A 17,500-nucleotide genomic window follows, 5' to 3' on the forward strand; every position below is an offset into this window, starting at 1 on the left:
TCTCTCTCTCTCTGTCTCTCTGTCTCTCTGTCTCTCTGTCTCTCTGTCTCTCTGTCTCTCTCTCTCTCTCTCTCTCTCTCTCTGTCTCTCTCTGTCTCTCTCTGTCTCACTCTCACTCTCTCTCTCGCTCTCTCTCTCTCTCTCTCTCTCTCTCTCTCTCTCTCCCTCTCTCTGTCTCTCTCTCTCTCTCTCTCTCTCTCTCTCTCTCTCCCTCTCTGCCATGATTGTTATAACTCTGCCTGGGTTTTCCTGGGGTCACAGATGTATACATGACTGTAAGTGGCTTTGGATGAAAGCATCTGCTAAATGGCATACAGTATATTGTTGTTATCTACTAGATATCTCTATAGCTGTACACACACAGGATGATTTTTAATATACTCTGTCTCTATTTGTCTGCGCACACTTAGATTAGATTGTTAGTGCCGTGATGGGGCAGTGAATTAGATTTACCGTTGTCCCAGAGGTGATTCTCTCTCGTTACTCTCACTCCTCATCACTGTTCCAGAGAGAGAGAGAGAGAGACAGGAAGGAGGGGGAAGGGAAAGAGGTGATAGAGAGAGAGAGTGAGACCAATACCAAGTGAGACCAGACCAAATGAGAGAGAAGGAAGAGGTGGAAAGGGGGAAGTGTTCTGTTTTGTGCCTCACCTCACCTCTCCTGACCTAAGAGGAAGTGTTCTGTAGCAGTGTTCTGTGCCTCACCTCTCCTGACCTAAGAGGAAGTGTTTTCTTGCCGAAAGTGCCTCACCTCAAAAACAAGACAAGACATGTTTATCTAGTTTGACTCTTCTGCATTGAGAAAGAGTATCACCTCTCTGGATTTAGACAGGGAAAGGAGAGGATGAGAGGAGTGTGGAAGGAGAGGATGAGAGGAGTGTGGAAGGAGAGGAAGAGAGGAGTGTGGAAGGAGAGGAAGAGAGGAGTGTGGAAGGAGAGGAAGAGAGGAGTGTGGAAGGAGAGGAAGAGAATAATACTTCATGTTGAGAGTGAATGTGTCGTGTCATCATTGCAAGTGTGGTAGCTAGCCATGCATTGAGACACTACCTAGCTCTGAGTCATAATACCGGCAACCCGTGTGTTTGTGTGTGTCTGCTATGCAAAGGGGGCCAGGTTCAACTGGCAAGTGCTTGCTTTTTATGAGTGAGAGGATAAGCGTATACAGTTGAAGTTGGAAGTTTACATACACTTAGGTTGGAGTCATTTAAACTCGTTTTTCAACCACTCCACACATTTCTTGTCAACAAACTATAGTTTTGGCAAGTCGGTTAGGACATCTACTTTGTGCATGACACAATTTTCCCAACAATTGTTTACAGACAGATTATTTCACGTATAATTCACTGTATCACAATTCCAGTGGGTCAGAAGTTTACATACACTAAGTTGACTGTGCCTTTAAACAGCTTGGAAAGTTCCAGAAAATGATGGCATGGTTTTAGAAGCTTCTGATAAATGATATGAAAGAGCCTGAGTCAATTGGAGGTGTACCTGTGGATGTATTTCAAGGCCTACCTTTTAACTCTGTGCCTCTTGCTTGACATCATGGGACAATCAAAAGAAATCAGCCAAAACCTAAAAAAAAAAAATGTAGACCTCCACAACTTTGGTTCATCCTTGGGAGCAATTTCCAAACGCCTGAAAGTACCACGTTCATCTGTACAAATAATAGTACGCAAGTATAAACACCATGGAACCACGCAGCCGTCATACCGCTCAGGAAGGAGACGTGTTCTGTCTTCTAGAGATGAATGTACTTTGGTGTGAAAAGTGCAAGTGAATCCCAGAACAACAGCAAAGGACCTTGTGAAGATTCTGGAGGAAACAGGTACAAATGTATCTATATCCACAGTAAAACGAGTCCTATATCGACATAACCTGAAAGGCCACCTAGCAAGGAAGAAGCCACCGCTCCTAAGCCGCCATAAAAAAGCCAGACTCTGGTTTTCAACTGCACATGGGGACAAAGATCGTACTTTTTGGAGAAATGTCCTCTGGTCTGTTGAAACAAAAATAGAACTGTTTGGCCATAATGACCATCATTATGTTTGGAGGAAAAAGGGGGAGGCTTGCAAGCCGAAGATCACCATCCCAACCATGAAGCACGGGGGTGGCAGCATCATGTTGTGGGGGTGCTTTTCTGCAGGAGGGACTGGTGCACTTCACAAAATTGATAATTTTCCTCCCCATGATGTTATGTGGATATATTGAAGCAACATCTCAAGACATCAGTCAGGAAGTTAAAGCTTGGTCGAAAATGGGTCTTCCAAATGGACAATGACCCCAAGCATACTTCCAAAGTTGTGGCAAAATGGCTTAAGGACAACAAAGTCAAGGTATTGGAGTGGCCGTCACAAAGCCCTAGCCTCAATCCTATAGAAAATGTGTGGGCAGAACTGAAAAAGCGTGTGCGAGCAAGGAGCCCTACAAACCTGACTCAGTTACACCAGCTCTGTCAGGAGGAATGGGCCAAAATTCACCCAACTTATTGTGGGAAGCTTGTGGAAGGCTACTCAAAATGTTTGACCTAAGTTAATCAATTTAAAAACAATGCTACCAAATACTAATTGATTGTATGTAAACTTCTGACCCACTGGGAATGTGATGAAATAAATAAAAGCTGAAATAAATCATTCTCTCTACTATTATTCTGACCTTTCACATTCTTAAAATAAAGTGGTGATCCTAACTAAGACAGGGAATTTTTACTCTGATTAAATGTCAGGAATTGTGACAAACTGAGTTTAAATGTATTTGGCTAAGGTGTATTTAATCTTCCGACTTCAAATGTATGTGTGTGTGGATTAGCGGGATTTCAGCCGTAAAAAGTTAACAAATCACATCCCTCTCTTAGCAAATCACATCCTTCTCTTCCATAGTGTGGATCCTCCAGCTCTGTAGTTTGTTGACTTTCCAAGTTACAGCATTTCCTTTAGAACATTTTTAATGACATCACAAAATAGCAAACAAAATGACATTAGTGTTCTACAGACCTCGGACCATTCCCCACGTTCTACGTTCTAAATATTGTTCCAGTATTCACTTTTGAACGTGTTGAGTTTCAGCGGTAAAAAGGTCTGTTGAGACAAACAACGTTCCTTTAGAGAATGTTGAGAGCACAGACTTGTGTCTTCTCCCTTGATTTACAACAGGACATGAGTTGTTAATCCCCGCTAGTTCGTTTTTTCCCCCCTCTACGGGTGAAAGGGGGTCTGATTTAAGTTACTCATTGCAAACCTATTCTGACCTATTTCGATCCTCGTGGTCAGTCATGACAGTCCCTCTCTGGTGGGTTCAATCTTGGAAGGATTCTGCAAGTCGCAGAATTATTACACTTTTTGTACGAGAATGACCACGGGATGTCCTGGTTGTGGATCGTCCTGACAGGACATACTCCTGCTCTCTCTTTTTAAGGCAGCACATACCAGTACTAACCTGTACTAACTGGTAATACCCGATTTCAATGTTATCTCACGTGTTCTTAGACAAAGATAAAAATCCCAAACACATCAATCTGTCCTGTAATAGGAGGTTATATAGATTTCTGGAAGTGGTGTTGTCATATCAACAGAGGAGAACAGGGCATCATGTACCCATATAAATATCTTGTTGGAGCTAAATGTAACTGAATTTTATGATTTGAATAGTTGCCAGATGTTTCCTGATTATACAGTATCTTCTATGACATCTCACCCCCACACACACCCTCTCTCGCTAACACGCAAGCATGCACCTCCACCCCCACACACACCCTCCGAGCCCTAACTCAACCCTCTCTCTATCTCTCTCTCTCTTTCTCTCTCTCTCTCTCTCTCCATAGAAAAGTGTGAAGGAGGGGATCCTATTGAAACAGACTAGCTCATTCCAGAGATGGAAAAGGAGGTTCTTCAAATTGAGAGGAAGGACACTTTACTATGCCAAAGACTCAAAGGTGACCCATATTTTACTATGCCAAAGACTCAAAGGTGACCCATATTTTACTATGCCAAAGACTCAAAGGTGACCCATATTTTACTATGCCAAAGACTCAAAGGTGACCCATATTTTACTATGCCAAAGACTCAAAGGTGACCCATATTTTTGAAGAAGGTTTTTACTTGTAAATGGCTGTGATATGTGGTTGTTTTTACCTTAATTGAATTCCCTGACTAAGTTGCTCTGGATAAGTGTCTGCTCAATGGCTGAAATGCGTTTGTATTACTTCCCTCTTCAGTACATTGGCTTTGACGTGAACTTTTTATTACACTTTTTATTATCAAAATTATAACTTTTTTTTTTTTTTTTTTTTTTTTTTTTTCAAGTCTCTGATATTTGACGAGGTGGACCTATCAGACGCCAGCGTGGCCGAGACCAGCACCAAGAACATCAACAACAGCTTTACGGTAACCATGACGACACACTACTTCCTCTACCGTAACCAAGACCACAGCTGCACTGCGAATATGATACTCTCTCCATTCTTGTATATTCTGCTAATCTATACTTTCTCTCTCTCAATTCAATTCAATTAAATGCAAAGGGCTTTATTGGCATGGTAAACATATGTTTACATTGCCAAAGCAAGTGAAATGGATAATAAACAAAAGTGAAATGAACAATTAAAAGTGAACAGTAAATATTACACTCACAAAAGTTCCAGAAGAATAAAGACATTTCAAATATCATATTATGTCTCTATAAATATATAGTGTTGTAACGATGTGTAAAAGGGAAAATAACTAAACATAAATATGGGTTGTATTTACAATGGTGTGTGTTCTTCACTGGTTGCCCTTTTCTTGTGGCAACAACAAATCTTGCTGCTGTGATGGCACACTGTGTTATTTCACCCAGTAGATATGGGAGTTTATCAACATTGGGTTTGTTTTATATTTCTTTGTGGATCTGTGTAATCTGAGGGAAATATGTGTCTCTAATATTTTTGTTTTCTCATGATTTGTTTGGGTCTAATTGTGCTGCTGTCCTGGGGCTCTGTGGGGTCTGTTTGTGTTTTGTGAACAGAGCCCCAGGACCAGCTTGCTTAGGGGACTCTTCTCCAGGTTCATCTGTAGGTGATAGCTTTGTTATGGAAGGTTTGGGAATCGCTTCCTTTTAGGTGGTTGTAGAATTGAACTGCTCTTTTCTGGGTTTTGATACTAAGCAGGAATCTGCCTAATTCTGCTCTGCATGCATTATTTGGTGTTGTACGAGGAGGATATTTTTGCAGAATTCTGAATGCAGTCTCAGTTTGGCCTTTGTCCCATTTTGTGAATTCTTGGTTGGTGAGCGGACCCCAGACCTCACAACCATAAAGGGCAATTGGTTCTATGACTGATTCAAGTATTTTTAGCCAGATCATAATTGGTATGTCAAATTTGATGTTCCTTTTGATGGCATAGAAGGCCCTTCTTGCCTTGTCTCTCAGATCGTTCACAGCTTTGTGGAAGTTACCTGTGGCGCTGATGTTTAGGCCAAGGTATGTATAGTTTTTTGTGTGCTCTAGGGCAACAGTGTCTAGATTGAATTTGTATTTGTAGTTCTGGTAACTGGACCTTTTTTGGAACACCATTATTTTTGTCTTACTGAGATTTACTGTCAGGGCCCAGGTCTGACAGAATCTGTGCAGAAGATCTAGGTGCTGCTTGTAGGCCGTCCTTGGTTGGGGACAGAAGCACCAGATCATCAGCAAACAGTAAACAAATGTCTTCAGATTCTAGAAGGGTGAGGCCAGGTGCTGCAGACTGTTCTATGTGCCCTTTGCCTTTGTTTTGGTTTGTTTGTTTGTCAATTAGGGTGTGCAGGGTGAATACGTGGTCTGCCGTAGAGTCATTTGGTAAAAAGACAATTTGACATTTGCTCAGTACATTGTTTTCATTGAGGAAATGTACGAGTCTGCTGTTAATGATAATGCAGAGGATTTTCCCAAGGTCGCATATCCCACGGTAGTTATTCACTCTCAATTCAATTCAAGGGGCTTTATAACTCTCTTTTGTGACTCTCTTCTTTTTTTTTTTTACTCTTTGACTCTCTCTCTCTTTCCAGGTGATCACTCCGTTCAGGAAGCTGATGCTATGTGCAGAGAGCAGGAAGGAGATGGAGGATTGGATTGGTGCTCTGAAGTCTGTACAGAAATGGGAGACTTACGAGGTAAACTTTTCTAACCTCCATCCTTTCTATCCCTCCATCCCTCTATCCCTCCACCCCTCCATCCTCTCTATCCCTCCATCCCTCTATCCCTCCACCCCTCCATCCTCTCTATCCCTCCATCTCTCTATCCCTCCATCCTCTCTACCCTCCATCCTCTCTATCCCTCCATCCCTCTATCCCTCCATCTCTCTACCCTCCTCCCCTCTATCCCTCCTCCCCTCTATCCCTCCATCCTCTCTATTCCTCCCTCCATCCCTCTATCCCTCCATCTTCTATATCCCTCTATCCTCAATCATTTCCATCCTTTCATTGATTCACTCTTTTCACCTGTTGGCCTCCCATGCTTCTAAAAGGGGCATCTTAGGTATGATGTTTATTTAACATCGGTGGTAACAATTTATTTTCCGGGCCTCCCGAGCGGCTCAGTGGTCTAGGCACTCCATCGCAGTGTTAGCTGTGAAACTATAGATCCTGGTTCGCAGCCCGGCTGCGACCGGGAGACCCATGGGGCGGCGCACAATTGGCCCAGAGTCGCCCGAGTTAGTGGAGGGTTTGGCTGGCAAGGATTTCCTTGTCCCATGGAACTCCTGTGGTGGGCCGGGTGTAGTGCACGCTGACACGGTCGCCTGGTGCACGGTGTTTCCCCCGGAACATCGGTGTGGCTAGCTTCCGGGTTAAGCGGGCATTGTGTCAAGAAGCAGTTTTTCGGATGACGCAGGGCTCTGGACCTTTGCCTCTCCTGAGCGTACGGGAGTTGAAGCGATGAGACAAGACTGTAACTACCAATTGGATACCACAAAATTGGGGAGAAAAAGGGGTAAAACAATTACCTTAAACAATTTAGTGTCTGAGGACACTAAAGTATCTCTCTCTATCTCTCTCTCTCTCTCTCTAGACCAGTCTATTTAATATGGAACATTTCTCTGGGATGCATAACTGGTATGCCTGTTCCCACGCCAGACCCACCTTCTGTAACGTCTGCAGAGAGGCCCTCTCCGGAGTCACCTCACACGGACTGTCCTGTGAAGGTACACACGCACACCCCCTCCCCCACACACGCGACTTTACGTTCACAGACGCAATGGATCAAGTTAAAGCTCCACTTGATGTTTCCATGTGCATCTTTACAGACATTGTGGCATCTTTACAGACATTGTGGCATCTTTACAGACATTGTGGCATCTTTACCGACATTGTGGCATCTTTACAGACATCGTGGCATCTTTACAGACATTGTGGCATCTTTACAGTCATTGTGGCATCTTTACAGACATTGTGGCATCTTTACAGTCATTGTGGCATCTTTACAGTCATTGTGGCATCTTTACAGACATTGTGGCATCTTTACAGTCATTGTGGCATCTTTACAGACATTGTGGCATCTTTACAGACATTGTGGCATCTTTACAGACATTGTGGCATCTTTACAGACATTGTGGCATCTTTACAGACATTGTGGCATCTTTACAGACATTGTGGCATCTTTACAGACATTGTGGCATCTTTACAGACATTGTGGCATCTTTACAGTCATTGTGGCATCTTTACATACATTGTGGCATCTTTACATACATTGTGGCATCTTTACAGACATTGTGGCATCTTTACAGACATTGTGGCATCTTTACAGACATTGTGGCATCTTTACAGTCATTGTGGCATCTTTACAGTCATTGTGGCATCTTTACAGTCATTGTGGCATCTTTACAGACATTGTGGCATCTTTACAGTCATTGTGGCATCTTTACAGATATTATGGCATCTTTACAGACATTGTGGCATCTTTACAGTCATTGTGGCATCTTTACAGACATTGTGGCATCTTTACAGACATTGTGGCATCTTTACAGACATTGTGGCATCTTTACAGACATTGTGGCATCTTTACAGACATTGTGGCATCTTTACAGACATTGTGGCATCTTTACAGACATCGTGGCATCTTTACATATATCGTGGCATCTTTACAGATATTGTGGCATCTTTACAGACATTGTGGCATCTTTGCAGACATTGTGGCATCTTTACAGTCATTGTGGCATCTTTGCAGACATTGTGGCATCTTTACAGTCATTGTGGCATCTTTTTACTGTTTTGTTAGACTGGTTTGTCGATCTCTAAACAGATACTATTCTCTCTCACACCAGTGTGTAAGTTCAAGGCCCATAAGCGCTGTGCGGTGCGCTCCACCAACACCTGTAAATGGACCACGCTGGCCTCCATAGGAAATGACATCATGGAGGATGAGGATGGGGTGGGTAATGTAGTTCTCTTAGTTATAACCCAAATCCTTAAGTTGTTTTCCTCAAAAGTTGAGATTCTAATCATTCTGTTGTGTAGATCCACCTATTTGCCTAAAATAAAACAAATCTGCTATTCCTTAATTAAATATTTCTCTGTGTTCCCTGTAGGTACAGTACATTCTGAAAGTATTCAGACCCCTTGACTTTTTCCACATTTTGTTACGTTACAGCCTTATTCTAAAATCGATTTTTATCATCATCAATCTACACACAATACCCCATAATGACAAAGCAAAAACAGGTTTTTGGAAATGTTTGCAAATTTATTACAAATATAAAACTGAAATATTACTTTTACATAAGAACCTTCACTCAGTACTTTGTTGAAGCACCTTTGGCATCGATTACAGCCTCGAGTCTTCTTGGGTATGACGCTACAAGCTTGGCACACCTGTATTTGTGGAGTTTATCCCATTCTTCTCTGCAGATCCTATCAAGCTCTGTCAGGTTGGATGGGGAGTGTTGCTGCTCAGCTATTTTCAGGTCTCTGCAGAGATGTTCAATCGGGTTGAAGTCTGGCTTCTGGCTGGGCCACTCAAGTACATTCAGAGATTTGTCCAGAAGCCACTCCTGCATTGTCTTGGCTGTGTGCTTAGGGTCGTTGTTCTGTTGGAAGGTGAACCTTTGCCCCAGTCTGAGGTCCTGAACGCTCTGGAGCAGGTTTTCATCAAGGATCTCCCTGTACTTTGTGCCATTCATCTTTCCCTTGATCCTGACTAGTCTCCCAGTCGCTGTCACTGAAAAACATCCCCACAGCATGAGGCTGTCACCACCATGCTTCACCGTAGGGATGGTGCCAGGTTTCCTCCACACGTAACGATTGGCATTCAGGTCAAAGAGTTATATCTTGGTTTCATCAGACCAGGGTGGTCTGTCATGTGCCTTTTACTGAGTAGTGGCTTCCGTCTGGCCACTCTACCATAAAGGCCTGATTGGTGGAGTGCTGCAGAGATGGTTGTCCTTCTGGAAGGTTCTCCCTTCTCCACAGAGAAACTCTGGAGCTCTGTCAGAGTGACCATCAGGTTCATGGTCACCTCCCTGACCATGCTCAGTTTGGCCGGACGGCCAGCTCTAGGAAGAGTCTTGGTACTTCTAAACTTCTTCCATGTAATAATTTTTGGGTACCCTTCCCCAGATCAGTGCTGTGACATAAGTCTCGGAGCTCTATAGACAGTTCTTGTGACCTCATGGCTTGGTTTTTGCTCTGACATGCACTGTCAACTGTGGGACCTTATATAGACTGGTGTGTGCCTTTCCAAATCACGTCCAATCAGTTTAATTTACCACATGTGAACTCCAATCAAGTTGTAGAAACATCTCAAGGATGGTCAATGGAAACATGATGCATCTGAGCTCAATTTCGAGTCTTATAGAAAGGGTCTGAATACTTACGTAAATAAGATGTTTCTGTTTTATTATAAATGTTTAATTTGAAAACATTTCTAAAAACCTGTTTTCGCTTTGTCATTATGGGGTATTGTTATGTCATTATGGGGTATTGTGATGTCATTATGGGGTATTGTGACGTCATTATGGGGTATTGTGACTCCATTATGGGGTAGTGTTATGTCATTATGGGGTATTGTGATGTCATTATGGGGTATTGTTATGTCATTATGGGGTATTGTGATGTCATTATGGGGTATTGTGATGTCATTATGGGGTATTGTGATGTCATTATGGGGTATTGTTATGTCATTATGGGGTATTGTGATGTCATTATGGGGTATTGCGATGTCATTATGGGGTATTGTGACTCCATTATGGGGTATTGTGACGCCATTATGGGGTATTGTGACGCCATTATGGGGTATTGTGACGCCATTATGGGGTATTGTGACGTCATTATGGGGGCTTGTGATGTCATTATGGGGTATTGTGTTTAGATTGATGAGGATTATTTTTAATACGTTTTCGAATAAGGCTGGAAAGTCAGTCAGTCAGTACTAAATGTGTGTGGTGTTTAATCACCCTTCATCCCCCTCTACCCACCCTCCCCCCCGTCTCCCCCCCAGGTGTCCATGCCTCACCAGTGGTTAGAAGGGAACCTGCCGGTCAGTGCTAAGTGTGTGGTGTGTGATCGTAACTGTGGCAGTGTCAGGAGACTGCAGGACTGGAGGTGTCTATGGTGCACAGCTATTGTGAGTACACACACACACACACACAAACACACAGACACACAGACACACACACACACACACACACACATAGAGACACACAGTAGCGGATCATCACTCGTCAAGCAAAAAAAACCTCTCCTTCAGAATCTCTGGTCTCCATAGTGACGCTGTAGGTCTTAAAAATCTTAAATAGCACCCTATTCCCTACATAGTGCACTACTTTAGACCAGGCTAGTGCACCCTATTCCCTACATAGTGCACTACTTTAGACCAGGCTAGTGCACCCTATTCCCTACATAGTGCACTACTTTAGACCAGGCTAGTGCACCCTATTCCCTATATAGTGCACTACTTTAGACTAGGCTAGTGCACCCTATTCCCTATATAGTGCACTACTTTATACCAGGCTAGTGCACCCTATTCCCTATATAGTGCACTACTTTAGACCAGGCTAGTGCACCCTATTCCCTATATAGTGCACTACTTTAGACTAGGCTAGTGCACCCTATTCCCTATATAGTGCACTACTTTAGACCAGGCTAGTGCACCCTATTCCCTATATAGTGCACTACTTTTGACCAGAGTAGTGCACCCTATTCCCTATATAGTGCACTACTTTAGACCAGGCTAGTGCACCCTATTCCCTATATAGTGCACTACTTTAGACCAGGCTAGTGCACCCTATTCCCTATATAGTGCACTACTTTTGACCAGAGTAGTGCACCCTATTCCCTATATAGTGCACTACTTTAGACCAGGCTAGTGCACCCTATTCCCTATATAGTGCACTACTTCTGACCACGGTAGTGCACCCTATTCCCTAGATATTATCCCCTATAGGGTGCACTATTTGGCAGTGGTGGAAAAAGTACCTAATTGTCATACTTGAGTAAAAGTAAAGATACCTTAATAAAATGACTCAAGTAAAAGTGAAAGTCACCTGGTAAAATACAAAAAATCTAAGAGTATTTGGTTTTAAATATTCTTAAGTATCAAATGTAAATGTAATTGCTAAAATGTACAAGTAGAAATGATTTTTAAAATCCTTATATTAAAGGGAAAGGAGGTATACCAAGTCAGTTGTCCAACTGAATGCCTTCAACTGAAATGTGTCTTCCACATTTAACCCCACCCCTCTGAATCAGAGAGGTGTGTCTTCCACATTTAACCCAACCCCTCTGAATCAGAGAGGTGTGTCTTCCACATTTAACCCAACCCCTCGGAATCAGAGAGGTGTGTCTTCCACATTTAACCCAACCCCTCGGAATCAGAGAGGTGCAGGGGGCTGCCTTAATCGACATCCACGTCTTCAGGGGAACAGTGGGTTAACTGCCTTGCTCAGGGGCAGAACGACAGATTTTACCTTGTCAGCAGAGCAGATGGCCACATTTTCTAGTTTTTATTTATTTGCGGATTGTCAGGCTCCAACTCACAGTCACCTTTACAAATGCAGCATGTGTTTAGTGAGTCCGCCAGATCAGAGGTAGTAGGGATGACCAGGGATGTTCTCTGTTTAGTGAGTCTGCCAGATCAGAGGCAGTAGGGATGACCAGGGATGTTCTCTGTTTAGTGAGTCCTCCAGATCAGAGGTAGTAGGGACCAGGGATGTTCTCTGTTCAGTGAGTCCTCCAGATCAGAGGCAGTAGGGATGACCAGGGATGTTCTCTGTTTAGTGAGTCCTCCAGATCAGAGGTAGTAGGGACCAGGGATGTTCTCTTGATAAGTGTTTGAATTTGACCATTTCCTGTCCTGCTAAGCATTCAAAATGTAACGAGTATTTTTGGGTGTCAACAGAAATGTAAGGAGTAAAAAGTACATTATTTTCTTTAGGAATGTAGTGGAATAAAAGTATAAGTAGTCAAAAATATAAATACCCCAAAAAACGACTTAAGTAGTACTTTAAAGTATTTTTACTGAAGTACTTTACACCTCTGTATTTGGGACACACATTGGATCCCACTGTTTTGACCATCTAAATACCATCGCTGGTGTGTGTGTGTGTGTGTGTGCAGGTCCACAGCAGCTGTAAAGAGCAGATGGGAAAGGTGTGTCCTCTGGGTCAGTGTCGCGTCTCAATCATCCCTCCTACAGCCCTCAACAGTATCAACTCTGACGGTGAGACAAACAAACACACACACCTCTATCATTTTCTCGAAGGTCACCTCTCCCTCCAGAGGTCAAAGGTACATAGGGAATAGGGTGCCATTTGGGATGCCTTCTAAGACCCCAATCTAAACCTGTATCGTTTGGTTCATCTTTCTCTCCAGGCTTCTGGAAGGCCACCTCTACCTCCTGCACCTCTCCTCTCCTGGTCCTCTGTAACTCTAAGAGTGGAGACAACCAAGGAGTTAAGTTCCTGAGGAAGTTTAAACAGCTCCTCAACCCTGCACAGGTCTTTGACTTAATGAATGGAGGGCCTCAGCTGGGGTAAGAGTTATATATCTTGGTTTTATGTCTTTGGTGATTATCTTGGTTATTCATCATCTTTGGCTTTATACAATATGTGATGTTTGAATATCTTTGATTTCATATAATCTTTGACTATGAGAGGTGCTCCACTGATCCCTTGTCTCTCCCTCTGTAGTCTGCGTGTGTTCCAGAAGTTTGCCACGTTTCGTATCTTGGTGTGCGGAGGAGATGGCAGTGTTGGTTGGGTGCTGTCTGCACTGGACAAACTAAACCTGCACAAACAGGTAGGACTGAGAGAGAGAGCGAGACATGGAGAGAGAAATACAATGTGGAGAGACATAATATGACATTTGAAATGTCTTTATTCTTTTGGAACCTCTGTGAGTGTAATGTTAATTGTTCATTTTCATTGTTTAATTCACTTTTGTATATTATCAACTTCACTTGCTTTGGCAATGTTAACATATGTTTCCCATGTCAATAAAGCCCCTTGGATTGAATTGAGAGATACAAAGAGAGAGATTCTGACCTGTACCAGTAACAGTCTTTTCAAATGTCTGTGTGTATCTATCTTTATTTGTCCTGTGTGTTGTCCCTCTCCCTCCCTCCCTCCCTCCCTCCCTCCCTCCCTCCCTCCCTCCCTCCCTCCCTCCCTCCCTCCCTCCCTCCCTCCCTCCCTCCCTCCCTCCCTCCCCTCTCCCTCTCCCTCTCCCTCTCCCTCTCCCTCTCCCTCTCCCTCTCTCTCTCTCTCTCTCTCTCTCTCTCTCTCTCTCTCTCTCTCTCTCTTCCTCCCTCCCTCCCTCCCCCTCTCTCTCCCTCCCTTCTCTCCCTCTCCCTCTCCCTCTCCCTCTCCTCTCTCCAGTGCCAGCTAGGTGTGCTCCCCCTGGGGACAGGTAATGACCTAGCCAGGGTGCTGGGCTGGGGAGCGCTGTGTGATGATGACACTCAGCTGCTGCAGATCGTGGAGAAGCTGGAGAGAGCCACCACCAAGATGCTGGACAGGTAAGCCAGGGAACAGGCCTCTCGACCTCAATTGACGGATGAACGAATACCTGTATTACCCCGAAGGGGGACGAAAACCATGTATTTACACAGGCAGTTACAGTGCAGTTATGAAAAGGTATTTTTATTTCTACAACTAGGGAATAAAAGGTATCGTGAAGATATGAACGAAGTGGGACAGGATACTGAGTCGGTGAATAGTGAACTAACAGAGGATTGATGTCAGGGGGACAGGATACTGAGTCGGTGAATAGTGAACTAACAGAGGATTGATGTCAGTGGGACAGGATACTGAGTCGGTGAATAGTGAACTAACAGAGGCTTGATGTCAGTGGGACAGGATACTGAGTCGGTGAATAGTGAACTAACAGAGGATTGATGTCAGGGGGACAGGATACTGAGTCGGTGAATAGTGAACTAACAGAGGATTGATGTCAGGGGGATAGGATACTGAGTCGGTGAATAGTGAACTAACAGAGGATTGATGTCAGTGGGACAGGATACTGAGTCGGTGAATAGTGAACTAACAGAGGATTGATGTCAGGGGGACAGGATACTGAGTCGGTGAATAGTGAACTAACAGAGGCTTGATGTCAGTGGGACAGGATACTGAGTCGGTGAATAGTGAACTAACAGAGGATTGATGTCAGTGGGACAGGATACTGAGTCGGTGAATAGTGAACTAACAGAGGATTGATGTCAGGGGGATAGGATACTGAGTCGGTGAATAGTGAACTAACAGAGGATTGATGTCAGTGGGACAGGATACTGAGTCGGTGAATAGTGAACTAACAGAGGATTGATGTCAGGGGGACAGGATACTGAGTCGGTGAATAGTGAACTAACAGAGGATTGATGTCAGTGGGACAGGATACTGAGTCGGTGAATAGTGAACTAACAGAGGATTGATGTCAGTGGGACAGGATACTGAGTCGGTGAATAGTGAACTAACAGAGGATTGATGTCAGTGGGACAGGATACTGAGTCGGTGAATAGTGAACTAACAGAGGATTGATGTCAGTGGGACAGGATACTGAGTCGGTGAATAGTGAACTAACAGAGGATTGATGTCAGTGGGACAGGATACTGAGTCGGTGAATAGTGAACTAACAGAGGATTGATGTCAGTGGGACAGGATACTGAGTCGGTGAATAGTGAACTAACAGAGGCTTGATGTCAGTGGGACAGAATACTGAGTCGGTGAATAGTGAACTAACAGAGGATTGATGTCAGGGGGACAGGATACTGAGTCGGTGAATAGTGAACTAACAGAGGATTGATGTCAGGGGGACAGGATACTGAGTCGGTGAATAGTGAACTAACAGAGGATTGATGTCAGGGGGATAGGATACTGAGTCGGTGAATAGTGAACTAACAGAGGATTGATGTCAGGGGGATAGGATACTGAGTCGGTGAATAGTGAACTAACAGAGGATTGATGTCAGTGGGACAGGATACTGAGTCGGTGAATAGTGAACTAACAGAGTATTGATGTCAGGGGGACAGGATACTGAGTCGGTGAATAGTGAACTAACAGAGGATTGATGTCAGGGGGACAGGATACTGAGTCGGTGAATAGTGAACTAACAGAGGATTGATGTCAGGGGGACAGGATACTGAGTCGGTGAATAGTGAACTAACAGAGGATTGATGTCAGGGGGACAGGATACTGAGTCGGTGAATAGTGAACTAACAGAGGATTGATGTCAGGGGGATAGGATACTGAGTCGGTGAATAGTGAACTAACAGAGGATTGATGTCAGGGGGACAGGATACTGAGTCGGTGAATAGTGAACTAACAGAGGATTGATGTCAGGGGGACAGGATACTGAGTCGGTGAATAGTGAACTAACAGAGGATTGATGTCAGGGGGATAGGATACTGAGTCGGTGAATAGTGAACTAACAGAGGATTGATGTCAGGGGGATAGGATACTGAGTCGGTGAATAGTGAACTAACAGAGGATTGATGTCAGTGGGACAGGATACTGAGTCGGTGAATAGTGAACTAACAGAGTATTGATGTCAGGGGGACAGGATACTGAGTCGGTGAATAGTGAACTAACAGAGGATTGATGTCAGGGGGACAGGATACTGAGTCGGTGAATAGTGAACTAACAGAGGATTGATGTCAGGGGGACAGGATACTGAGTCGGTGAATAGTGAACTAACAGAGGATTGATGTCAGGGGGACAGGATACTGAGTCGGTGAATAGTGAACTAACAGAGGCTTGATGTCAGGGGGATAGGAGATGACTGAGCTTTCTATCCTGTATCTGTCTTCAGGACTGGATCAGTCATTTCCTGCATGATCCCCTTCACATGGTTATTATCACCATAGTGAAGGATTTAATTAATTAATTAATTAACCTCCCCCACACACACACACACGCACAAGCTTACACACACACGCGCACACACACACACACACACACACACACACACACTCACAAACTTAAACACACACTCACAAACTTACACACACACACAAACTTACAGACACACAACACTTACACACACACACACAACACTTACACACACAGACACACAACACTTACACACACACAGACACACAACACTTACACACACACACACAACACTTACACACACACAGACACACAACACTTACACACACACAGACACACAACACTTACACACACACAGACACACAACACCTACACACACACACACACACAAACTTACACACACACAGACACACAACACTTACACACACACACACACACACACACACACACACACACACACACACACACACACAACACCTACACACACAGACACACAACACTTACACACACACACACACACACAACACTTACACACACACAACACTTCTTATGGAAGACTGAAGGATTACATTGATCTGTTCTCTGAGATATAATGAGGTCACTGTGTTGAGTCAGATTAACTGTCAATGTCTGCGATTTGCTGTTGATTTCCCGGCATTTGACGTGTGTGTGTGTGTGTGTGTGTGTGTGTGTGTGTGTGTGTGGTGTTCTCAGGTGGAGTGTGATGACATACGAGCTTCCCACCAAACACTGTCCAATGGTGAAGGAAGACTATTTTAGTCCCGACTCACCCTTACAGGTACTATAGGGCTCCGGTTTGAGCCGAAAAGACGCCGCAGTTTCTCAAAATAAACAGGCTTTATCACGCAACTGGTTGTTTCTCTCTGAGCCTCTTCTCTCTTCTCTCTCCTCTCCTCTCTTCTCAAAATACACAGACTTTACCATGAAACTGGTTGTTCCTCTCCCCTCAGGTCCACATCACTCAGTATGCAGACTCTGTGGCCTCCCACCTCACCAAAATCCTGGACTCGGACAAACCCACTGATGTCATATCCTCTGCCAAGTACGTGCACTGCATGCTGGGCTGCGGGGTGGTGCAGGAGGGAGGGAAGGAGAGGGATGGAGAGAGGGAGGGAGGGATCATGTCTGAATATCCTGGGGATGTCTGGAATGAAGGAGGAGGGAGTAAAGGAGAGAGAGGGAGGGGGAGGAGAGTATCTTTGAAGAGGTGGGGAA

General features: G+C 44.1%; 1 protein-coding gene across 1 annotated transcript in view; it reads left to right on the forward strand.

Annotated features, from left to right (window-relative positions):
* The window catches only part of LOC139417088 (diacylglycerol kinase delta-like), an 81,064-nt gene that overhangs the window by 35,961 nt on the left and 27,603 nt on the right, over positions 1-17,500 (forward strand). Inside the window, exons 2-13 of the mRNA XM_071166336.1 lie at positions 3,820-3,930; positions 4,301-4,381; positions 6,021-6,125; positions 7,021-7,153; positions 8,273-8,379; positions 10,444-10,569; positions 12,561-12,663; positions 12,816-12,975; positions 13,133-13,241; positions 13,820-13,959; positions 16,979-17,063; positions 17,236-17,327. Coding sequence (XP_071022437.1) covers positions 3,820-3,930; positions 4,301-4,381; positions 6,021-6,125; positions 7,021-7,153; positions 8,273-8,379; positions 10,444-10,569; positions 12,561-12,663; positions 12,816-12,975; positions 13,133-13,241; positions 13,820-13,959; positions 16,979-17,063; positions 17,236-17,327 — 1,352 coding nt within the window. The remainder of the gene's footprint in view (positions 1-3,819; positions 3,931-4,300; positions 4,382-6,020; positions 6,126-7,020; positions 7,154-8,272; positions 8,380-10,443; positions 10,570-12,560; positions 12,664-12,815; positions 12,976-13,132; positions 13,242-13,819; positions 13,960-16,978; positions 17,064-17,235; positions 17,328-17,500) is intronic.

This window comes from Oncorhynchus clarkii, chromosome 9 (assembly GCF_045791955.1).
Source record: "Oncorhynchus clarkii lewisi isolate Uvic-CL-2024 chromosome 9, UVic_Ocla_1.0, whole genome shotgun sequence".
Classification (NCBI taxonomy): Eukaryota; Metazoa; Chordata; class Actinopteri; order Salmoniformes; family Salmonidae; genus Oncorhynchus; species Oncorhynchus clarkii.